Here is a 25,045-nt window from a genome sequence, read left to right as displayed (position 1 = left end):
TTCAGTAGGGAGCTGCTTCTCCCTCTCCCTCTGCCATTCCCTCCACTTGTGCTCTCTGGCTCTATCTCTCTGTCAAATAAATAAATAAAATCTTTTAAAGAAAAGAAAAAAAGAAAAAAATTTTTCTTTAAAAGATTTTATTTATTCATTTGAGAGAGAGAGAATGAGTATGAATGAGGGGGGTGCAGAGGAAGAGGGAGAAGCAGACTCCCCACTGAGCAGGGAGCCCAACACGGGACTCGATCCCAGGATCCTGGGATCATGACCTGAGCCTAAGGCAGGCACTTAACCGACTGAGCCACCCAGTCATCCCCCAAGTTTTCTTTCTTTCCTTTTTTTTTTTTTTTTTAAAGATTTATTTATTTATTTGACAGAGAGAGAAATAGTGAGAGCAGGAACACAAGCAGGGGCAGTGGGAGAGGGAGAAACAGGCATCCCGCTGAGCAGGGAGCCTGATGTGGGGCTCGATCCCAAGACCCTGAGATCATGACCTGAGCAGAAGGTAGATGCTTAACCAACTGAGCCACCTGGGTGCCCCCTAATTATTCTTTATTATAAATAAGGCTGGCTTGAATGTCCTTGGCCCTGTTCAATAATTCCTTAGGATAAACTCTCAGAGGTGGAACTGCAGTGTCTGTACATTTTGAAGTGTATGATATACACTGCCAAACTGTTCTCCAGAAAGCTTCTGCCAGTTGACACTTCCACCCATGTACAGGAAACCTCATATTATTCTGAAGTCTCTCAAGCCCTGGTATTGTCATTCTTTTTCACTTTTGTTCATTTGGTAATTGAAAATTTATACCACATTTGCGTTCTTCTGATTACTAGTGAGGTTGGATATTTTTTCCTTTGTCAGATTTCCTCTTTACACAATTGTGTGAGTACTTTGACTTATGAATGCCTAACTTCCTGATTTAATACATTTATTTGAGACCAGTTAACCAGGTGCCTGGCAGGGCCTTAGGGGCTTGAATGGACACAGGATGGGAGGTTGGATTAAAAGAGGCTTGGGAGGTGAAGACCTACAACATGGGGGCTGGAGCGGAGACCACACACACACTTGCCTCAGGATTTACCTAAGTGTAGCTGACTTTTTTAAATGGGAAAATCTGTTTGGGGAAACATCAGCTAAATTATGGTAGATCCAAGTCTGAATGAAGTCAATACAAAGTTTTTCTAAAAGTGGTATTAAGGGACGCCTGGGTGGCTCAGTCGGTTAAGCGGCTGCCTTCGGCCCGGGTCATGATCCCAGGGTCCTGGGATCGAGTCCCACATCGGGCTTCTTAATCAGCAGAGAGCCTACTTCTCCCTCTCTCTCCCTCTGGTTGTGCTCTCTCTGTCAAATAAAAATAAAATCTTTAAAAAAAATTAAAAAATAAAAGTGGTATTAATATAAGGGTTGGTAAGGAAGAGATCAAAGGATAAGTCCAAATGTTTTGATTGAGAAGATGCTTACCTTGTCCCTGAGAGTCTTTCTCCCATGCAAGCAATCACATTGCCCTGTTTTTTCTCTAAAATACACAAGATAAATTATACTGTCACCTTGCCACTGAAGACTCTTTGCTACTCTACAGCCTTGCCCTATCCACCCAAAAGTGTGATGTATCTCAGTGCACGGGGCCACTTGGGTTGACTGCTCTCTACACTGTCTCATAAACATCCTGGGTGGACATTCTCAGGCAGCTCTCTGCCATGACATCTGTTCTTCAGTTTTCTGCCTATACAAATGTAACTCTACCCAGAAGGAGTGGGTGAGAGCACACCTTCTCTTTGAAACATCCTCTATTAACTCCAGATAGCAAGGACAATCAGTTCTCTCTGCCTCCCAGAACTTCAACTATTTGTACTGTTAGGTCCCCACAAAACATTAGCTCTACATACAAACAGACAAGGACATCAATCTACCTGAGCATAGTCTGCAGAAAAGCCAAGTTACCTATTTCCAAGTTCAGGGCAATATCAGAGCTAGTCTCCTACTACCAGCATCCCTGGAGAACTTGATTTCAAAAAATTCCAGGATACTCAACAACTTTACTAGGAACAGCTCTCCAGGTCCTCCTTGCAACTATTTTGGGAATGCAGATGTTGGAACAGTGAGCCTGTGCCCTGAAACTTAATTTTGTGTTTTTAATGGCAACTACTAGACATTGAGCTCACTTTTACCTTGAGTGGAACATGGAAACATGGAGGACCCAAGATGTGCAGCAATGGTTTTCAACTTTGGCTGCCGATTAGAATTGCCCAGAGAGATTTTGTAAAACATGAATGTCTGGATGGTCATCCCTTCTGGAGGGTGGCCTGGCCATGAAAGTTCCCAGTTTGTGTGACTGTGCCCTGAGGGCTGAGGAGCCCTTGCTCTTGAATCATATAGAACTGTGTCACTCAGGGATAGTTGGACTTGTCTGGGATCCCAATGCAGATAAGCAGCTCTGTGCACATGGGTCTCACTCTCCTTGTACCAGAGGAAACATGGCTTTGAGGACACCAGCTGAAAGAGCAGAACCATATCTCCACAGTCTCCTTCCTAACATGGCCATTTTTTGGTTTTGTATCTTTGATTTTTATAATTGGAGTACATACTCTATACCAGAGTGTCTCACTCGAACTTCAATGTACATACAAATAATGTGGAGATATTGTTAAAATATAGATTCTGATTCAGCCGGTCTGGGGTGGGGTCCCAGATTCTGCATTTCTAACAAGCTCCCAGCTTTTGAGGGTCATGGATCCATACAGTGAAATGTCCTCTTTTGTCTCTGTTTTCCAGATCTGACCCCTTCATTCTCTACTGCCCAGCAAGAGGGTCACTTCCTCTCAAACCTCTCCCAGTCATTCTGTTTATTTCTCCAATAGTAAACACTGAGGACAGGATTCTCAAACTTAAGCACACATCAGTATCGCTGGAAGGCTTAGGAAAATACAGATTACCAGGTCTCACTCCAGAGTTTCTGATTTCATAGGTCTCGGGTAGAGGGGAAGGAGCATCAAGAATCTGGACATTTCTAACAAGTTCCTGGGTGATGCTGATGCTGATGCTGTGATCTAGGGACAGCACTTTAAGAACCCCTATCCTAGGATAATGATTCTTAAACTGGGTTGCACAGAAAAATACCTCAGATGCTTTTAAAGCCTTGATGTCTAGGTCTATCCTAGACCAATTTACATCAGAATACCTGAGTATTCGGGGGTGGGGGGCACCTGAGTGGCTCAGTCGGTTAAGCATCTGCCTTTGGCTCAGGTCAGTATCCCAGGGGCTTAGGTCAAGATCCCAGCATCCTGGGATCGAGCCCTGCATCAGTCTCCCTGCTCAGCTGGAGCCTGCTTGTCCCTCTCCCTCTGCTGCTCCCCATGCTTGTGTGCTCTCTCTCTCTGCCAAATAAATAAATAAATACGATCTTCAGAATACCTGAGTGGGACCTAGGCAACTCTGCTATAGACCGTTCTAGGTAAAGTTCTTGACTTCTGGGGCTCAGAGGCTAAAATAAACAATTAATTGTAGTCAATCATGTTTCCTGGTTATTTGGATATATACCTGCTTCCCCAAATAGACATCAAGCTTCTTGAGGACAGGGACCACTGTTTCCTCACTGGTGTCCCCTTACCATCATTAAATGCTTGCTCCCTCCTGCTTGAGAGTAGTGAGGTCTTACCGATCACTTTGGGAGAAGTCTAGCTAGGAGGAAATGACTGGGGAAAAGAGACAATGGTGGGGCTTAAGTGTGTTTAAAAATACTGAGAACAATCTAAGCAATGACCATCAGAGTCTAGGACCATCACAGACACACACAAAAATCAGTGGGTCTGGAAGGGCCTCCTGATAGCAGCAGATACTGCCCTCTGTGAAATAGTCTTCTGAAAAAGGCAGAAAGGAATCAGACAAGCCTGGACCCCACCATCACTTTATGAGAAATATAGATGTTAAACCCCATCAGAGAGACACAACGCAATCCAGAAGGTGCAAAACCTATAGGACGAATGATGCTGTTTCTTTAGCAGTAACAACAACTGTGAGAGAAAAATAGAGGAGGAACCTGTAGAATAAAAATGACTTCAGAGACCTATCTCCCAAATGCAGTATATGGACCAATTTTATACATATATAAGCTACCTGAGCCACCCAGGCACCTCTGGACCAATTATATTTTTAAAAATAGATGATCTGGGAAATACAGACACTGTCTAGATAATTCCATGAAAATAAAGAATTAGGGACACCAGGTGGCTCAGTTGGTTAAGCATCCAACTCTTGATTTCAGCTCAGGTCGTGATCTTGGGCTCCTGGGGTTGAGCCCCATGTTGGGCTCCGTGCTGGGCATGGAGCCTGATTAAGATTCTCTCCCTTCCTCTCTCTCTGCCCCTCTCCCACAAAAAAATAAAAAACTTTTAAAAATGAAGAATTAGTGTCATTTTTTAAAAAGATGTGACAGTGGTATTATGGTTGAAATAATACCCAAATATTTGAAAACAGGGTCTTGAAGATGGTCTGTGGATCAAGATCCATAGTCACAGCAGCATTATTCACAACAGCTAAAATGTGGAAGCAAGCAAGTGTGTGCCAATGGATGAATGGGTAAGCAAAACGTGTTATATGCATACAATGGACTATTACTGAGCCTTAAAAAGGAAGGAAATTCTGGCATATCCTACAACACGGATGAACCTAGAGGACATTATGCAAAGTGAAATAAGCTAGTCATGAAAAGACAAATACGATATGGTTCCACTCCTATGAGGTATTTAGAGTCATCAAAATCATAGAGACAGAAGGTAGAATGTGGTTTCCAGGGGCTGGAGGGAGGGGGAGAAAGGAGAGTCATTGTTTCATGGGTACTGGGTTTCAGTTTTAGAAGTTGAAAGAGCTATGAGGATGAATGGTGGTGATGGCTGTACAGCATTTTGAATGTATTTAAAATCACTGCACTGCATGCTTAAAAAATAGCTAAGATGGTAAGCATTATGTTAAGTGTATTTTACCACAATAAAAAAATAGGAAAGAAAGGAAGAAAGAGGCCTTAAATTTTAGAAGCACACATTGAAATATTTGCAGATGGAACGGTGTGTGTCTGGGATTCGTGTCAACGTGATCCAGTGTGTGTGGGGGGCCAATCAGAAACCCTGGAGTGAGACCTGGCAAGCAGGGGATAGAGACACAAGACTGGCCGTGAGTTAGCTGGTAACCATTGAACCTGGGTGATGGGTACATGGGGGTTCATTCTACTACATACTACTTTTAAATTTAAATTTTCCATAATAAAATGTGTATCCACTTTTCAGAAGGAATAAAGGCATGGGCTCTTTAAAAGGAATTTGACCAGAGCCTGGCTTAAAAACTTTCTCAGAAGCCTGATAAAGTGGTTAATGTGTAATCCCAACGAACTCATTGCAAAGTGACCTTTATACCATGGTTGGCTTCAAAAAGTGGGGAATTAGACTTGGAGAAGGAGGTCAAGTGGAAAGAAAATCTTTGGGCTGGAAAAGAACTCGCAGGGATTTTGTCCAGACCGGGGGGTGGGCACCAGGTGCCCCTCTTGTGGCTGGGGTGGAGCCGAACAGAACCTTGAAGAGTCACATGTCCCAGAAAGCAGTTCCCTGTCACGCAAAGAGGGTCTGGAACAGAGGCCTTTTCTGTGACTTGTAACTCGGCCACAGATACAATTAGAGAAGCCACTGTTTGGTTAATACCTAGAGTGGTAGAAAGTGTCACGGGGGCAAGCTACCAAGTACAGCCAAGGCTTTCCAACACTTAAACCTGGGATGTGAGAAGAAGAGGGGGTTCTCCTTTTAGGCCCTGGAAAGAGCTGAAAACCAGGTGACCTGAATTCTAGCTCTATCCTCAGACAGAGACTTAAATTTTAACCCCACTCACCCTGCCCTAGTCCCTCTTCACCTCAGCTGCATTACTGTCATCTGGGAGCTTGTGACAAATTCCAACACCTGGGGCTGAACCCCAGAGTAATGACATTAGAATCTCGGGGGCCTGAGAATCGGACATCAGTACTTTTAAAAAAGGAAGACATAGGTCTTTAAGAGGACAAGGAGCAGGCCATTAGGTGTGGTTGGCGAAGAGTAAAATCTGGAGAATATAGACAGACTTTTTGATTGGAGTGGAGATCCTTTCTTTCTGTGCTTATTTCACATATCATTATCATTAGATTATGTCCTGGTTAATTTGTAAAAATTCCCCTAGAACATCCTAAATATAAAGATTAAAAAAATGTAGGGGCGCCTGGCTGGCTCAGTCAGAAGAGCATGAGACTCTTGATCTCGGGGCCATGAGTTTGAGCCCCATGTGGAGTATAGAGATTACTTAAAGAAACTAAAAACTTCAGTAAAAAATAAAGATTAAAAAAAGTAATTTCCTATAGAATGCAACCTTTAATGTTAAGGTTATGTTGCCTCTAAACATTTGTTGTAAGACTTCTATTTGTGTGAATTTATTGCTTAGATGAAGCTATGTTTACTCACCTAAAAGTTGAGAAGTACACACTACACTGGGGTAATTCTCCATCTACATGGCCTCACTGACTTTATTCTGTACCTCTCCCCTCCCTACCCCATCACCCATTGTCCAAAGACTTGACTTCCATGTATCAGTTACAAAGCATCAAGACATGGTATTTCAGCTTGCTGCCTGGGGCCAGCTGGTAATAAATTTTGTGACTTTAACAGATTCATTTCTTAAAAGTAATGTGAGGGGCGCCTGGGTGGCTCAGTCGTTAAGCGTCTGCCTTCGGCTCAGGTCATGGTCCCAGGGTCCTGGGATCGAGCCCCACATCGGGCTCCCCGCTCAGCAGGAAGCCTGCTTCTCTCTCTCCCACTCCCCCTGATTGTGTTCCCTCTCTCGCTGTGTCTCTATCAAATAAATAAATAAAATCTTTAAAAAAATAAAATAAAATAAAATAAAAGTAATGTGAATGTGAGCTTTCCCCCATCATCCAGCTATTTAACTCCGCTTTGAGTCATATCAACACCCTGAATTTTCCAGCAGAAACCAGAGGCCAGTGTTAATTCTCTTATGGGCCAATAAAGAATTTTCCTGGAGATGTCTGAGATATCATTAGATATTCCCTACTTTCAGTCTTTGAAAGAGGCACCAAGAGATGATATTTGGAAGAAAAGTTTTTCAAAAGGGCAACTCCTAAGCAAATTCTTGCCCAATCCTACAATTTATTTGGCAGATTTTTACTATATAATAAGTATGTGCATTAAAATATATATGTGAAATAATACAAAAAGTTATTTCTACAACTGATTAAAATTGCACATGGTTATATGTTCACAAACCAAACTTGACAGTGAATTTGAAAGACTATAAAGTATAGAAGACTGAATGGGCAGGCATGGGTCAAGGGTCAACATGTATATATAGAAGTTTAGAAGGTACCAGAAGGAGAAAAGCCTCATGGGTCTCTTAGGGTATCTACCCCAGACCAGACCCAGAAATTTGTCTTTTTATTGTCCCAGAGATGATTAGGTCCAAGGATACTGACTAATGTTAACCAAGTTCACAAGGATTGATGTATAAACCCAAATTTACAATGAGCTTTCCAACAGTTATGGAGTTAGTTGCTGTCATCTTGCAGTCTTTGCTTTCTCTCCTTATAGGCAGATGCATGAGGAAAGTCAAATTATCATCAGAAAGATATAGAATCAGAATTGAGGCTAAGTGACTCAAATGTTTAAAAGACAGGATAAAATGTCTGGAATCTTCCATCTCTGCAAATGAGATTTGTCTGGGACTGGGACCAGACAAGCGGGCACCTCTGTAGTAGACTGTTCTGGAGTGAACCCCACATGCTTCCATGGCTGACTAACTCCCTGTGATTGAGTCTTTCCTTTTGCTAGCATAGGAGTCTCCTCTAAGGGCCTTTGGTTATGCAGTGCAATTTGGGCATTACTGGAGAACCACTTCTCAGAAAGTGCACCCAGTGGTTAGCTGGCAGGGATGAGGCAGAGGTGTGTTATTCCAGGAGCTGTGGTAGTGGAATGGGGGTGGGCACTCTGCCCCCAAGGTCATGCATTTGGTGAAGGGTCCGTCCTGCTGCATATCATGTCTTCATTCAGGGGTAAGGGGGAGTCCACAGCTAAGTGAATGCCATCAGACACAGCTACTGGCAAATTCCTACCTGGTTCCTTCAGGGAAAGGCTTCTGGAGCCAAATCTCTCTGGAGGCCACTTGTCTGTGTGTTTCTGTAATGACTTCCAAAGGGCTGTCATTTACCGGCTTGTCAGTGTCCCTCAGAGTCTGCTGGCACCTGCTCCTCCCTGCCTCTCAGGAAAGGCATTCTTCTCTACCTGGGTGCTCTCTCTCCCATCTCTGCTATTCAGGCCCTAGTTCAAAGGTCACTTCATCCGTGCAAAGCCTCCCCAGGGACCAAGCTTGAAGAGAATGCTCCTTCCTCTGACTCCCATCCCATCCTGCACCATTTATCACATGGCACTTAATATAACAACAGTGGCTAGAGCTTACTGAGCACATACTATGCGCCAGGTGTTATACCAAGAACTTTACATGTATTATCTCACTTAATCCTCAAATCACCCCCTTGAGGAAGGTCTGTTACTATTCTCATTGTCCAGGTTAGGAGGCCAGAGACTCAGAGGACAAGGAAGCTGCTCGAGGTCATGCAGCTTATAAGAGACTGGGTTTGCAGGTGAGTCTTTTGACTCCAGAGCTCTGTTCTCTCCACTTCACAGTATGCCCCTGGGTTTTAGTTATCTGTGTCTATGAGCCCATGCCTGTCTTTTACACTAGATCGGGGATTAAAAAACCACATCTTATGTGTTAAAAGTGCCTCACAATTTGCTTTTGTATGTCCAGATAGCTAAGAATAGTGTTTAAATTCTTAAAGGGCAGTAAGAAAGGAGGAAGAAAAGGAGAAGAAAAAGAAAGAAGTGATCATATATGAACAGGAAGCCTAAAATACTATCTGTCCCTTAGAAGAATTTTGTTGACACCTGCACTAGATCATAAGCATCTCGAGAACAGATTCATACATGTCTTGTTTTAACTCTCCCATAGAAGCGGACACATCATCCCATAAAATATTTTTAGAATGAAAGGAGAAAGGTGTGGATAAGATAAACTTTCCAAAGTTCTCCTAGACCCACAGACTAGAGCTTCTACTTTTCCACTGCCCTAAGAATTGATACAGAGCAGTGGTGACAGTAGCTATCTATGTACAAAGACCAGATGTGATTGGTGAAGTGCTTGTCCAAGAGGGGGACAGGTTTGCAAAGCTCCCACCTATATACTCACGGTGGCCTGAAGAATTCTGGAAGTTCTGCTTGGCATTAGAAGCACAACTTCATGTTCAATATCGCTCGGCATCAGGGAAATCCAAATCAAAACCTCAATGAGATACCACCTCACACCAGTCAGAATGGCTAAAATTAACAAGTCAGGAAATGACAGATGTTGGCGGGGATGTGGAGAAAGGGGAACCCTCCTGCACTGTTGGTGGGAATGCAAGCTGGTGCAGCCACTCTGGAAAACAGTATGGAGGTCCCTCAAAAAGTTGAAAATAGAGCTACCATATGATCCAGCAATTGCACTACTGGGTATTTACCCCAAAGATACAAAAGTAGGGACCCAAAAGGGTACGTGCACCCCAATGTTTATAGCAGCAATGTCCACAATAGCCAAACTGTGAAAGAGCCAAGATGTCCATCAACAGATGAATGGATAAAGAAGATATGGTATATATATACAATGGAATATTATGCAGCTATCAAAAGGAATGAGATCTTGCCATTTGCAATGACGTGGATGGAACTGGAGGGTATTATGCTGAGCGAAATAAGTCAAACAGAGAAAGACATGTATCATATGACCTCACTGATATGAGGAATTCTTAATCTCAGGAAACAAACTGAGGGTTGCTGGAGTGGGGGGTGGGGTGGGAGGGATGGGGTGACTGGGTGATGGACACTGGGGAGGGTATGTGCTCTGGTAAGCGCTGTGAATTGTGCAAGACTGTTGAATCTCAGATCTGTACCTCTGAAACAAATAATGCAATATATGTTAAGAAAGAAAAAAAGAAGAAGAAGAATGTAGCAGGAGGGGAAGAATGAAGGGGGGGAATAGGAGGGGGAGAAGAACCATGAGAGACGATGGACTCTGAAAAACAAACTGAGGGTTCTAGAGGGGAGGGGGGTGGGAGGATGGGTTAGCCTGGTGATGGGTATTGAGGAGGGCACGTTCTGCATGGAGCACTGGGTGTTATGCACAAACAATGAATCATGGAACACTATATCTAAAACTAACGATGTAATGTATGGGGATTAACATAACAATAAAAAAAATTAAAAAAAAAAAAAAAAGCACAACTTCAGCCAAAGAACAGATTACATAAAGTGCGTATCTTCACTACTACATATGTGAAAAAGACATATTTGGGGTGTCTGCTCGGCTGCCATTCATGGGGATATGTTCCCCAGGCCATGACTAGCCCACCCCGTAGCTCCCCATAACTCTGACTTGGGTCACAGTGATGGGACGACCAAAGTTGGGCAAATCAGATGCTCTTTGAAGAATCAGGAATTGGGAATGAGAAATAGCTACACATTGTAGGATGGTCCCTTGAGTAGAGCAGATGTAAACTTGGAAGCTAAGGACAGGGACAAATGGGGGGAACCAGCTGCAGAAGAGTGAAGACACTGTCCAGAGAGAGGCAGAGACCAGAAGCAGAGAAAGAGGACAGCCTGGCTTCCTGGGCCCAGGCCTTGACATACCTGGCCATCCCTGGGTACCATGAGGTCATCCCATTTCTGCTGATGCTCCCTCTTTTTGCATAAAGTTAGCTTGAGTAGGCTTCTGTTACCTGCAGCCTAAAATGCCCTAACAATGACAGGGGCATTTCTCTCTCCCTTGGCCATCCTACACAGGCCCTGGCAGCTCACTTGAGCTTAGGTTGTAGTTGTAGAGCTGCGCATATCAGATGGGGAGGCTCTTGCCTTTAGCACAAACAACACCTGACAAAGGGTTTCCAGGGAGGTCTATTCCTTCAGCATCTCTGGAGCCTGACAGTTCTGATCCTAACAAGACAGGAGACATAACCACCAAAATCAATTTGTGGACCTTGTTTTGATTTGAAGTTGTACAAACCAACAGTAAAGGGATGTTTTTGAGAAAATTAGGGACATTTGAATGTAGACTAAATATCATATTAAGGAATTGCTCTCAATTTTCTTAGGTGATATAATGGCACTGTGGTGTTTATAAAAGAAGTTTAATTTCATAAAGTTGTATACTAAAATGTTTATAACATGTGGTATTTTCTTTAAAATACTGTGGCAAAAACAAACAACAAAACAAAATTCCTAAAAGCAAACAAAAAAAAAGTGGTGGAGATAGATCAATATTAATCATTGATGAAACTGGGTAATAGGGATGCCTGGGTGGCTCAGTAGGTTAAGCGTCTGCCTTCAGCTCAGGTCATGATCCCACGGTCCTGGGTTCGAGCCCTGCATTGGGCTCCTTGCTCAGCAGGGAGCCTGCTTCTCCCTCTGCCTGCCGCTCCCCCTGCTTGTGCGCGTTCTCGCTCTCTGACAAATAAATAAATAAAATCTTAAAAAAAACCAACTGGGTAATAGATACATGGGGGCTCATTATACTGTTCTACTTTTTGTGTTTGAAACTTTCCATAATAACAAATTATAGATAGATACTATTTAGATATTTAAAAGTTAAAAAATAGGGGCGCCTGGGTGGCTCAGTCGTTAAGCGTCTGCCTTCGGCTCAGGTCATGATCCCAGCGTCCTGGGATCGAGGCCCGCATCGGGCTCCCTGCTCCGCGGGAAGCCTGCTTCTCCCTCTCCCACTCCCCTTGCTTGTGTTCCTTCTCTCGCTGTGTCTCTCTCTGTCAAATAAATAAATAAAATCTTTAAAAAAAAAAAAATAAAAATAAAAAAAAAAAATAAAAGTTAAAAAATATATAAATATATATTAATTTGGATTTAGACAAATATAAATATAAATATATAAATATATATATATATGTATGAATCAACCGGCGTCTTGGCAGGCAAGGTGGTCTGATGATGGGCTTTCTTCCCTCCTGACAACTGCAACTGAGGGAGCCACCCAAGGATGTCCTTGGTTGCGGATAGGTGATCCTTCCTGCAGACCAGCCTCTAGAGATTCTGAGGAACTGCCAGCCAATCAAGCCACATCCCGGAAGCGTTCTGCTCTCCCCTCACTTAGCTAGCCTTGCTATCCCACTCACTGGCCAGCTAATCCTACCTAGCTTACAGACCTGAGTCCACCAGGTGATGGCGTTGTATCACCACCTGGTCGTCCCCACGGGCCGGACTGGTGCTTCCCCAATCTGATGGCAGGTGCTTTGAAGGCGGCCCCTCCTGGCGTGTTAGGTCTCAGGCAGCCCCCACCCTGAGCTGTGCTAACTAGAAGTGATCACGAAACCCCTGGGGGACACCTGGCTCAGCGCCCCCATTCTGTGTTTACACAGCTCACAGGTGAGAGTGCTGGCTGCAACAAGGGCCTCAGAGGCCTAGGGGAACGTTCCCTACTTCTACCTGGGCCTTGATCCAAGTTCTGATTCGTGTCAAATCCCTTTTTCCCCACTTACTCGGCATAAGTGTCAGGTATCAGTGTTGGACTAGTGGAAGGAGAGGGAAGCACCATGTTAGCTACTGGATGTGAAAGCAGCTTGATAAAGACCGTGTGACTATTCAGACCAGGAAATAAGCATCTAGTCAAAGTCAATAACCTTAAAAACTTTCATCTGACCACAAATCTCCATACATGGCTCCACTGCAGTCAAACAGGAGGCCCCAGGCCCGCAGCTGCTCACCTGCCTCAGGACCACCTGGCTACCTGCAGCTCCCGCAGTCCGCTCTTCTGCTCCCCCCTCTCCTCCAACAATCACCAGCCCTCTCCACTCTTGGTAGGAGCCCCCAAGCCTCGCTGCAGCTGCCCTGCCCTCTGCTCCTTCCTTCAGGCCTGTCACACAGAAGGGATGGGGCCTTCCTAGCCCGCCAGCAGCTCCTCTCTGACTCATGCATCTTTACACCACTCTCCTTCATCTGGCTCCTTTCCATCAGCATTCAGTATGCTCAGATCTCTCATTCTCACAAAGAACAAGAGCCTCCCTTGAGAGACCGAGTTCACTGCCACCTTTCACAGACAAGCATCTTGGAAGAACCGTTCCACTGAACCCACCCTCGTCGTCCTGACTCTCTTCTCCACCCTCTGCCCCATGCCACCCCTGAGACTGCTCTCGTCTCTCCATCCTATGGATACTTCTCTGTTCCTCCCCCACTCGGTGGCTGTTCCTTCCATCTTGAATGTCTCCCTGCCCCTGGTTTCCAGGACACAGCACTCCTCTTGTTCCCCTCCTACTACCTCTCTGGTGGCACCTTCTCAGTCTCCGTGGCAGGTTCCACTCCCTCTGCCCACCCCTCAAATGTTAGTGACCTGGGGGTTCTGCCCTGGGAACTCTCTCACTTCACAGATCTCAGGGGCAAACTTACCCTCTTCTATGGGTTTGGTTCTCATCTAGATGCTGAGCACTGACAAATCTAGGCTTCTCCATGGAGCTCCAGACCTCTGTACCTACACGGTGCTCCTGGACACCTCCACTTGCAGTTTCCCCAAACAGAACATGTCCCAGAGGGAACTCATCATCAGCGTCCATCAGAACAAAACAAGATGCCCAACACAACAAGAACTTGCTATTCCTCTTGTGTTTCCTAAATTGCTACCACAAGTTACCCGCTTGCTCAAGCGGGAAAGCTGGGCATTTCCCTGACTATCCTGGTCCCCAACATGCCACCTGTCACTAAGTCCTGTCAATTCTTCCTGTTAAGACAGGTCTCACATCCTGTAAAAGGAGTGGTGGCTGCCAGGGATTATGGAAGACAGTGATATGAATAAGCAGAGCACAGAAGATTTTTAGGGCAGTAAAACTACTGGATAGGATACTATAATAGTAGATACATGTCCTTACACATTTGTCCAAACCCATAGTAGGTCCAACACCAAGAGTGAACCCTCATGTAAACTCTGGGCTCTAGGTGATGATGTGGCAATGTAGGCTCATCAACAGTGACAGATGGACCACGCTCATGGAGGATGTCAGCCACGGGGGAGGCTCTGCATGTTCAGGGGCAGGGGGCAAATGGGAACTCTGCACCTTCTGCTCACTTTTGTTGTGAATCTAAAACTGCTCTAAAAAAGAAAGTATATTTAAAAGGAATACATATATTAACACACACACACATAAAATACACACACACACACACACACACACACACACACACATATATACATATATGAAATTATATGCTTGAAAAAATAGGTCTCAAATCCACCCCTTCTCTCTGTTCCCATTGCCAACTTCTTGGTTCAGGGTCCCATCTTTCACCGAGACCAGCCTCCTAACAGGCCCAGTCTTGCCTCCTTTTAATACATTCTCCACATTGAAGCCAGAGTGGCCTCTCCCAGACCATCCTGTTCCTCCTCCCCTCCCCCCCCCCCACCAAGCGGTCCTCTGAAGCTCCCAGCATCAAGTTCAAACTGCAAAAGATGGCCTGCGTAGGCCCTCCATGGCTGGCCCCTCACTCTGCAGCCCAGCCACAGGGCATTTCTGCCCCTTCCTCTGTGGGTCTGGTCTCCTTGTTCCCAGGGCCTCTCCTTTCCCCCTCCATACCCTCTCCTGGCTAACTCTGACCTATCTTTCAGGTCTCAGGGTGAAAACCTCTTGCTCCTGTTTGTCTTCCTTAACCCCTCTTGTCTAGGCTGGGTGCCCCCACATTGCTTTCACAGCACCCCGTCATCAAATGCCTGTTTAACCACTTTTGTGCCCCATTCGACACAAAGCCCAAATGAGTCGGGATGGCATCTGCCATGTTCATTTTTGTACCTCCAACAGCTGGCTCAGGTTTACAGACAGTAACACTTTGTAAATCATACTTAAATGAATCATTGAGGTTTGCTGACTTCTGTGCTAAGAGCTCTCAGCTTCCTATTCGGCTTTTATCCATAGAGTTGTCCCAGGTGAGTAGTGAGATAGTGAGACCAGAGGGCTGGGGGTGCATTCTGCACTCCCCCTGCCCCACCCCGGACAAAGCAGGGAAATGATACTAGGAAGGCATTCTACAAGATCTTAAGTGGGAGAGTTTCAAAGCTGAGACAAAGTTCAGGCTTTCCTCTCTATCACATAGAGAGTATGCAAGCAACTCCACACGTAAGATGCTTTTGAAAATATACTGGTCTGTTTGACCCAACTAAGCTGACCCACTTTTCCTGCCCTTCTTTCTGCCCTTTCCTGGTCATCACACAAATGTCCTAAAAGCATAGGTGTCTCATAAGAACCTCTGGAAAGTTCACTCTTTTGGTCTGCTCTGAATTGAGATCACAGGCAGCTTGGATTTGGAATTTTCTCTAAGAACTCTTGGAAGGCTCTAAGCTCTGGCTATGTCTGAGTAACCGCAAAGGGCCCTCCACACTTGGGTGGGTTCCAGCCCAGATCATTCTTCTCTTCCTGTCCTTGCAGCCAGGCCAACTTGGGCCGAGAGAGGACAGTATTCTGGGTAAATTGTTTGCTGGTAGTGAGGGGGTTGTGTGCCCCCACCCACCTGATCCAGCCCTCCCTTCAGGCAAGGTCAGTATCAGCAAATAGCCAGCTGCATTTTCCTCCCGGGAATGCTAAAGAGATCGAGTTAGTAAAAATCTATCTTATTAACAGCCTGACCTACCAGCATTGATCACACTAGAAGTCACCCCCCCCTCCACCGCACACAAAGTCCCCCTCATGCACACAGAGCAAGGCTTCAGTGGAGCTCTAAAAGCCATCTAAATCTGTTCAGGGGTGACTCCTTCTCCAAGGGCTCAAAACATCCCCCAAACTAATAACCCCTGACAAAGCACCACCAGGGAAAATTCCTTGCGGATTTGAGATTTTCACTCTTAATCTCCTAACTCAATAAAGCAAACACTCCTGCAGCAAATTAAATACTTTTATTAAAGGGTCCCCTCCATTCCCTTTGATGTGGGTGTAGGCCTGCAACCCTCCCAGGGCCTGAGTGTCTGTGTGAGGGGTTGTCCACCCCCCAGACCACCATCATTTTCTCCTATTACCCCAAGGAGGCCAGAACCCACTAGGATTTGCAGATTCTTGGATTCTGGAAACTTCTAAGACCTCTGGCTTCCCGGAGTAGATCTCACAGCCTGTCAGCTGAGGGAAATGCTTCCCATTCTTTTGTAGGGGTGTGGCCTGGCCCCAAGCACCTCTACTGTTGCAGTTTGCCTGGAGGAGTCTCCAGCACAGCTATCCAGGCCAAGGTAGACTTGTTGGCCAATGGTCAAGCCCTTTCTCTGACCTTTCTACAGGCTTGTTGGTCAAACCTCCAACAGTGAGCTGGAAACCTGATGCTGTTAGCTGGACAAAAGATTAAAGGAAGCTAAGTAGAGAAAGGGGACTCGAGGTAGGGAGGCCTGAGCTCCTCTCCTCCCACTGTTTCCTGCCCCCAAGTTGGCCTCCAAGCTGCTTCTCCCTCACATCTGCCTGGAATTGGGTTCAGTGATTTTAACTTCTTCTAGTCATCATTTTTTTTTTTTAAGATTTTATTTATTTATTTATTTGTCAGAGAGAGAAAGAGAGAGAGAGCACAAGCAGGGGAGCGGCAGGCAGAGGGAGAAGCAGGCTCCCCGCTGAGCAGGGAGCCTGATGCGGGGCTCAGTCCCAGGACCCCGGGATCAAGACCTGAGCTGAAGGCAGATGCTTACCCGACTGAGCCACCCAGGCGTCCCTAGCCATCACTTTCCTCTCACTATTGGTTTGAGGTCCACTCAGGACCCTTCCAGGGTCACCTCAGATGCTGTCCTCAGAAAGCCTACCTTGCAGGGAAACCTACCAGCTTGCAGATGGTAATTGTCAGATCAGACCCTTTTCTATTTCAGGAGGAGCCTCCTTCTAGAAATATTATCTCGTACAGTTTATCAGTTTCATTACAGGGTCTAGAGTGCAGAAGGCTCAATGGATCCATTCTGAGAGAGACCAGAAACAATATTTTGTCTGTGGTGACAGACAATCAGGTCTCTGAGGGCCCTGAGGCATTCTTAGCAAGGGCTCTGTGGGCATGCATGATAGGCTCTCACAGAAGGTCTGGTCCTGGTATTTGTTGCCAGGGGTTCTGGATGCAGCACTTGCCCAGTGGAGAGAACACGCTCTTCTTACTGGGTCTCTGAGAAGGCCCTTCTCAACATTCCTTCTATTTCCCCGCCTTGGACAAGAAAGGGAGGGGAAGCACCAGCTCCTCAGAGGAATTAAGCCACCATAACCCAGACTGGGCTCTATTTAAAATGTCCTACCCTCTCTTCTCAGCCCTGAATAGATGCCCTGGTCTCTGTGGCTGTCTCTATTTCTCATCCCAGTGGAATTGCCTCCAGACTCTATTTCCATGGAAACCCAAACCGAGTCCCTGGAAGTTTGAGGAAGGGGAGGGAGGTAGCTGAGAAAATGGAGAAAGCACGACAAAGTGCATAAGCCCTCAAGCTAGGGTCAGACAGGCCTGGGCTAGAACCCAGACTTAGCAGCCTGTACACTCTGACCCTTGTAAGCTATTTCCCCCTCTAAACCTCAGTATCCTCATCTATAAAATGGGGATAATAATAGCTCCCACCTCCTCAGGGTCATTGTGCAGCTTGCGTGAGATAAGCCTGTAAATTATTTAGCATATAGTAAGGGCTCACTGAATGGCTGGTAAATAGAGGCTCAAGGGCTTCCATACAGGGATCGGGGCAGGCCATGAGGCTAGAATTCATTCCTTCCCGGAAGCCTGCAGGGATTTGGTAGTCCACCCAGGGGCCTTTCTTCCAGGAGAGATTAGAAGGGGGAGGCTTGGGGATGTCCAAACCTGCTCTTCCTCGCTCTACAGAGCAACTGCCCAGGTGAGTGAGGTTGGTGGGTGAGGGAGGAGCCCAGGCCATGGGTGGAGCAGCTGCAAGGATCTGGGCATCCTGGTGGCCCCCCAGGCAGAGCCAGTCCCGGATACAGGTAGCAGTTAGTCCAGGCATTCTCAACTGGGGCAACAGCAGCCCCAAAGGGGTCTTGGGGGTGCAAAAAGTTTTAGATATTACCATGGTTTATGGCATCCCAAAGTTCAAGCCAACCTGACAGAATCATGTTCCTTAGTATTTAATTCCTCTAATTAGAAATAAATTAAATCAAATACTAATTTATATAAAGTTAATTTAAATTAAAATTTCTTGGGGTGGGGGCACACTTTAAAAAAAAACAAACAAAACAGGTTGAGAAACATTGGTATAGCCCACTTTTTGGACTTTCTCAACCTCTTTCCCAGGGTCCCTCCTCTCTCACCAGCCCTTCTTGCTGCCTCCTACCATAGCCTACCTTTTCCTTAGACTCTTTGCAGCATTTGGTGTTGCTGACCAGTCCAGTTCAGTTAGAAGGCCACCCTGTCCCAGGCACTGGGTATGGCCAGCACTACTCCTTACTACAATCCTCCCTTGGCTCCATGTCTTTACCACATGGTTCCCCAACAGCCCTCTGACTCTTCTCCTTCTACTGCCCCTATATACACAGTTCCTCTGTCCCCCACATGCGCCTCCAGAGCTCCACTCTGCTTGTCCCACCCCAAACTCTGCTGAGTCTCTTTTCTTCAGAGGCCCACTGGACCACTCCACCTGGATTTTTCATGACATACATTTTCCTTCCTCCGGGAAGCCCTTCCTGCCTACCCTAGCCCCCTTGGTGCTTTCCCTTCTCGTATGGCATTTAGTTTGAACCATTTGACAAGAAAGTATATATGTCCTTGTATTATTCTCTCATGGCCTCATGGGTATCTGTACTACCTTCCCACGTGGATTTTAATTTGAGAATAAAGACAAAGTGGTAAGTGTCTGTTTGCTCCTTAGTATCCAGCCCAGTTCTGGACACCAAGGCAGGCAGATGTGGAGGTCTTTAGGGGCCAGGGAGTGTCCCAGCAGAACGCAATGTGCAAGATGCTACTGGTCAATGGTCCTTCCCACCAGGAGAGTCAGCTCAGCCTGGGCCCCAGGCAGACTGCAGTGGGAAGCCACCTTCTCCCTTCCCCTGGGACTCTGCCTCACCTGGCTGACTCCTTCCACTCCATCTGGTCTCCGTCGTGCTGCAGGGTGTCCATCTCTGTGAAGAGGGTGGGGTTGGGAGCCTCATCTTCCTCCCCCAGGATGTCCTGGAGCTGCTCAGCAGCTGGAGACCCTGCAAAAAGAGGGCAGGGTCTGCTGAATGGCCTGGGGGAAGCTAAGGAGGGTCTGCTGAATGGCCTGGGGGAAGCTAAGGGCTGCATGGCCAATTGAAATGGGGCAGGAGCCAAGCTCAAGGGACAAGTATTTCCTAATTTAGTAAAACTAAGTCCAGCTTCTGGGTGAAGCTAGACTCACACCTCTGTGGGTTGGATGTGGGTGAGATATTCTTAGAGATAAAGGGGACGACAGGATTTAGTCTGCATTCAGACTCCAGGCTCTTGCAGCTGACAAGGAAGGAGGATAGAAAATGGCCAAAGCTGGGCAGCAGCAAGAATGGGAAACAGAAAAGCGAGGAGTGAGAAAAACTCTGACCCAACTTCAGCATAACAAACCCAGAGGGACCCTTTTTCCCACTGGGCCCCAAACCAGTCAACTCCCAGTGCTGGCCTTGAAGGGGCGGTCAGCCTGTGAAAGGAGGTGCTAGTACTAGTGTGCCTCGGGAGCCCACCTTCTTCATGGGCACGGGACAACCTATTCCTGAGCTCCCACTCTGCTTCCCAACTGCCCACTGCATGTCACCTCCTGGCTGTCTCTGAGGCACCTCAAGTCAGCATTCCAACACTGAACATGTACTCTTCCCCAAACATGCTTCCCCTTCCTGCCTCCCTTCCTTCCTTTTTTTTTTTTTTTTAAGATTTTATTTATTTATTTGACAGAGAGAGAGCACAAGCAGGGGGAGCGGCAGACAGAGGGAGAGGGAGAAGCAGACTTCCCTACTGAGCAGACAGCCTGGTGCGGGACTCCATCCCAGGACCCTGGGATCATGACCTGAGCAGAAGGCAGACGCTTAACCCACTGAGCCAGCCAGATGTCCCTTTTCTTTCCTTTCTCTTACTCAGTATTTCATGAAAGTCTACTGTGTGCCAGGCATTGTTCCAGGTGTCAGAAAACAAAGCTGGGATGAAGGCCCATATATCCCTGCTCTCTTGAATGTCTGTTGTAGTGGCAGAAACAGACCAAAAACAGGTAAATAAAAGCATAAATGATCATTTCAGGTAGTGATAAGCGTTCTGGAAAAAAATAAAATAAAGCAACAGGAGAACTACATTAGAGAGATTGGTTAAGAAAGACCCCTCGGAGGCGTGTTTGAACTGTGACTTGGAAGAAGAGAATGAGCCACTTGTACATCTCTGGAAGAAGAGTGCTCCGAGTGTTTCAAAGACCCTGGAGTGAGAATGTGCCAGCCATTGTGTCTACAGCACGGTAAGCAAGAGAGAGGCAGGGCATGATGGGGAAAGCCTTGGTTAGAGGCATGGCTGTCCACCCAAGTGTACAGGCTAGACACCCTGCAGTCATCTTCACCTCAACCACTTTCTCTCACTTCCACCCCCCTATTGAAAGTTTTCGAGAATACTTCCCTCTTCACCAATCCCTTTGCCCCTGCCCTGGTTCAGTCTCTCATTGATTGTCTCCTGGGCTTCATCCAGTCTTCCCCTTCCTCCAAGCCCCTCTGTCCCCTCAATTTATCATCCCCACTGGCCCTCACTTATTTCTCCATAGATTCCCAGTGGTCAATAATTTCAACTACTTTGTCATCATGCTCTCCCCCCTATTCCCTGACTTCCCGGTAAAACCAGGCAGCCAATGGCCAAACAAGAATTCATTGGCCCAGTCTTCACCTCTGCAGGAGTGTATACTGTGGTATGGTGGAGACAAGGCACACAATGGGCTTGCAATCCAGCTAGACATGGTATGAATCCAAGAGTTGCCACTTGCTTATAGGTGTTCAGTCTGAGTAAGCAGGATTGTTGGGGTTCAGGAACAAGGAGATAAGTCAGATAAGGAGAGTAAGACACATGTAACAGGTGCTAATCCCCTTCACCACCAACTGCAACACCCAGGCTCATGAGCCCTGCTGGAGAAAACCATCCAAATGTGCAAATGGAGGGTTTCCACCCCCAGCAGGTCTCAGAAGTGCAGCCACCTCCCACTCATCCTGGTCAGCACCGTGTCGCATGTCCCTCCATGCCATTCCTAACCATTGCTCCTCTCTTCAAGCCTCTTGATCCATCTCCTTCCCACCTCACCAAGGAAATAAAGGCCTCCAGACGTAAAATCCATCACTGTCTCCCTTCTTACCACTGTACCCTTACCACTTACCACTTTGCACCCTTACCACTGTACCCTTACCACTTACCACTTTGCACCCTTACCACTTTGTAGTCCATTTTTGAATAAAGGAGTCCTTCCTCCAGCTTAATCTCTGGCCCCATTTATTTTCTGCTGGGTCCTTATTTTTTCAACTAGCCTTTCCTTACCTTGGTCTTCAACTTCTTCTCTCCACTCTTTTTCTCCCAGCCTATAAACAGTCCTTCCTACCCTAGAACACTCTCCCCTGACCCTGCCTTCCCTTCCAAGCTCTCCTGCTCTCCTTTCCCTCCAACAGCAAGTGGTCTCCCCTTCCTCCTTACCCAATCACTTTCCAACCTGCTGCAACTGGTTCAGCCCCACCTCTCTAAGGGACAGGGATTTCAAACTAGCAGCTCAAAGATAATGTTTAATTTAGCCCTCACAGAGTATAAAAGCTTTTGAAATTGTTGCTAACATAAATAATTGTGAAATTTCATATAACAACCAGATTTCTGACTTTTCTTGAAAATTCAGATGCTCTGATGACCGTGCCTACATTCCTGCTTGGCAACAATCAACTAGGGCTGAGTGATGGCTGCTTTCTTCAGGTGGGCATGTGCATTTTTTTTAAAGTCCTTTTATTTGAATATAGTTGACACACAATGTTATGGGCATATACATTTTAGTTTGCCACAGCCCCCACTGCTCCCTACTCTACCCTGCTAATCTCATTTATGTTATGCATCTGAGTTTATAACCATGCCCTGAGATCGTTTTTGTTATCTCATTCTCAAACCAGTAAGTTAATAAAACCAAGCAAACGAACAGGTCTGGCTTATCTCTTTGGGTCGTCAGTGGTGCCTGACTGCTCCCTCTGAACTGACATGGTACTCTTGGCTCTCATAACACAGTACTTTCTTGATATTTTTTTCCTATCTCTTCGAGGACTCCTCAGTATCTTTCCCTGGCCCCTCTTGCCTGTCTTACTTAAATCTTCATCTTCCCTAAGATCTCTCCTTGGCCTTCTTCTCTTTTCTCTTTCTACACTCTGTACCATCTCGTGTTCTTTTTTTTTTTTTAAAGATTTTATTTATTTATTTGACAGAGAGAGAGCACAAGTAGGCAGAGTGGTAGACAGAGGGAGAAGGAGAAGCAGGCTCCCTGCTGAGCAGGGAGCCCGATGCAGGGCTCGATCCCAGCACCCTGGGATCATGACCTGAGCCGAAGGCAGACGCTTAACAACTGAGCCACCCAGGTGCCCCACCATCTTGTATTCTTTATGGTGTCACCTTATAGATGAGGTCACCCATGTCTCCAGACCTTGCCTGTATTGAGCATTTTCAACAGTCACCTGGATTACTCCATCTGGGAGTTCCGCAGCCTTCGCAAGTCAACCTCAATATATTCAAAACCGTTTCCTTATTCCAACACCCCAACCCTGCCCTTCTCTGTTTTGAATGATAGCACTGCTAGCTACCCAGCCATCCAGATAAGAAACACTGGACTCGGGGCACCTGAGTGGCTCAGTCGGTTAAGCGTCTGCCTTCGGCTCAGGTCATGATCCCAGGGTCCTGGGATCAAGCCCCATGTCGGGCTTCCTGCTCAGTGGGGGGCCTGCTTCTCACTCTCCCTCTGTCTGCCACTCTCTCTCTCTGTCAAATAAATAAATAAAATCTTTAAAAAAAAAAAAAGAAAAGAAACACTGGACTCACTCCTGAAGCCTCTTTCTCACCATTCATGTCCAATCAGACACTAACTTCTTTCCCTTGCTTCCTGAATACTTTTCAGCTCTCTCCTTTTTTTTTTCATACCCACTGCCACCATCTTAGTTCAGGTTCTCATTATTTCCTGTTCCTATCGCTGCGAGAGCCTCCTACTGCTCCTACCACCTCTGGTTGCATAATCCACCACCCCTCCTTCCTATGTGGCAGCAAAGTTTGTTTTTAAAACATTTCAAACATGTTCACGTGACATACTCCTGGGCGTCATGGTCCTCTTTGGGCAGCACCATAAAATATTTTGCATAGGACTTAGAAATGATTTTACTAGCAGAAAATACTATTTACCTGTATATAGCTCAATCTACCTCATTTATTTAGATGAATTTTATTTCTGAATTTTTCTGTTACTTTAAACATAGTCTTTTCATTGGGTTATTGATTGCTGACACTTGCTAGCAGACATTAAAGGTAAGGAAATTTTATAGAAGAAAAACTAACAATTGAACAAATAACCGTATTTTTTTTCCTTTAGATTGGGAGAAGACTAGGACTCTGATTCTGAGAAGACACACCAATTCCCCATGGAATCAGAGCTCAAGAACGACTCTTTTAAAATGTAGATTTGATTATGTTACTCTCCAGGTGAAAAACCCTTAATAGGCTCTGTATTACCGAGAGCCCAGGTTCTATGACATGGCTCAAAACATCCCTTGTGATCTGGCCCTCACCTGCCTTTTTAGGTTCTACCATGTTCCTCAGCCAGATGCCCTGGAAGCGAGTCACCCCTAACCCCAGATACCCTTGACCCTAGCCACCCCAGGCCCCAGCCACTCCCAGTGCCAGATACCTTTGAGCCCAGCCATCCCTGACCCCAGACACTCCAGACCCCAGTCCCCCCCAATCCCAGATAGCCTGGACCCCAGCCAGTTCTCTGAAGAGGGGGGCACCTCACTCCTTGGATCCTAGTGCCTACTGCTCCCTAAGTTTGGAGTTCCCCATCCCTTCAAGGCCAGACAAGAAGACAAATAGACGGAAGAATCATGGAGAGCTGAGACAGGGCAGACAGCAGGATGTCTGAAGCAGCCCTGTCTGGGGCATTACCTGCTCCCCGGAATAGCTGAGCGCTGGGGTCTCCGGCTGTTGGCACCGCCTCGGGCCCCAGCCTGTTTTTGCTGCTGCCACCCTGGCCACTGCTTCCAAATGTCCTCTTGCCCACCGGGTCACAACAAACTCGCTTTTGTTTCCAGTTATGCACCACAGGAGGCGTGGGGAGAGGAGAGGGAGAGGTAGACCGAGACAGAGAGAGAGAGAGACACAGAGACAGGAGAGGAAGGTGGGAAAGCCTGGGGAGGTGGCGAGAGCGGGCGGTAAGCAGGAGAAAAGAGCGATGTAGGAAGTGTGAGAGAGACTGTGTGTAAGAGAGCAAGACCGTACTGAGGGTGAATGAAAGATACTGTGAGCCTGAGAGAACTGTGTGTGTGTGAGAGAGAGAGAGAGACTGAGAGAGAGCGATGTGAGGGGCGGGGGTCCTCAAGCGCCCTGCAGAGGGAAGGGCTCAGTGGCGCCGCAGAGGCCGGGGCAGGCAGCCGGGCCTTCCCAGCAGCAGGGGCGCTGGCAGCGCGGCCTGTGAGAGCGCGGGAACTGCCCCGTCCCCTCCCCATCCCCCTCCCCCTCCTCCATGAGGGCTCCAGGAGAGCCCGGGCACCTCTCCTCGGGCCCCCTTATAAAGGCAGAGGTAGGATTTGCCGGGAGACTCCCCGGGGCCTCCTTAAGAGCCGTGGCCACAGGTGAGCTGGCTGGAGAGTGGCTGTTCTCTCAGCGGCACAGTGCCCCAGGGGAGGTGGGGCGGTTGGGGGTGGGGGCTGCTGTGGGGTCTCGCGTTCCAAAGCAACCACGCCTGGTCAGTAAAGTTCCACGCACCTGGTTTCTCCCTGTCCCCAACTCTAAACCCAAACTCCTGATCCTCTACCTCTTCGGC

General features: G+C 46.7%; 1 protein-coding gene across 1 annotated transcript in view; it reads right to left on the bottom strand.

Annotated features, from left to right (window-relative positions):
* The window catches only part of SLC4A5 (solute carrier family 4 member 5), an 83,762-nt gene that overhangs the window by 45,560 nt on the left and 13,157 nt on the right, over positions 1–25,045 (bottom strand). Inside the window, exon 3 of the mRNA XM_078056395.1 lies at positions 19,100–19,229. Within this exon, the coding sequence (XP_077912521.1) occupies positions 19,100–19,229 (130 nt within the window). The remainder of the gene's footprint in view (positions 1–19,099; positions 19,230–25,045) is intronic.

This window comes from Halichoerus grypus, chromosome 10 (genome assembly GCF_964656455.1).
Source record: "Halichoerus grypus chromosome 10, mHalGry1.hap1.1, whole genome shotgun sequence".
Taxonomy (NCBI): Eukaryota; Metazoa; Chordata; class Mammalia; order Carnivora; family Phocidae; genus Halichoerus; species Halichoerus grypus.
Note: the sequence above shows the minus strand (reverse complement) of the source record. Positions and strands in the feature narration are given on the sequence as shown.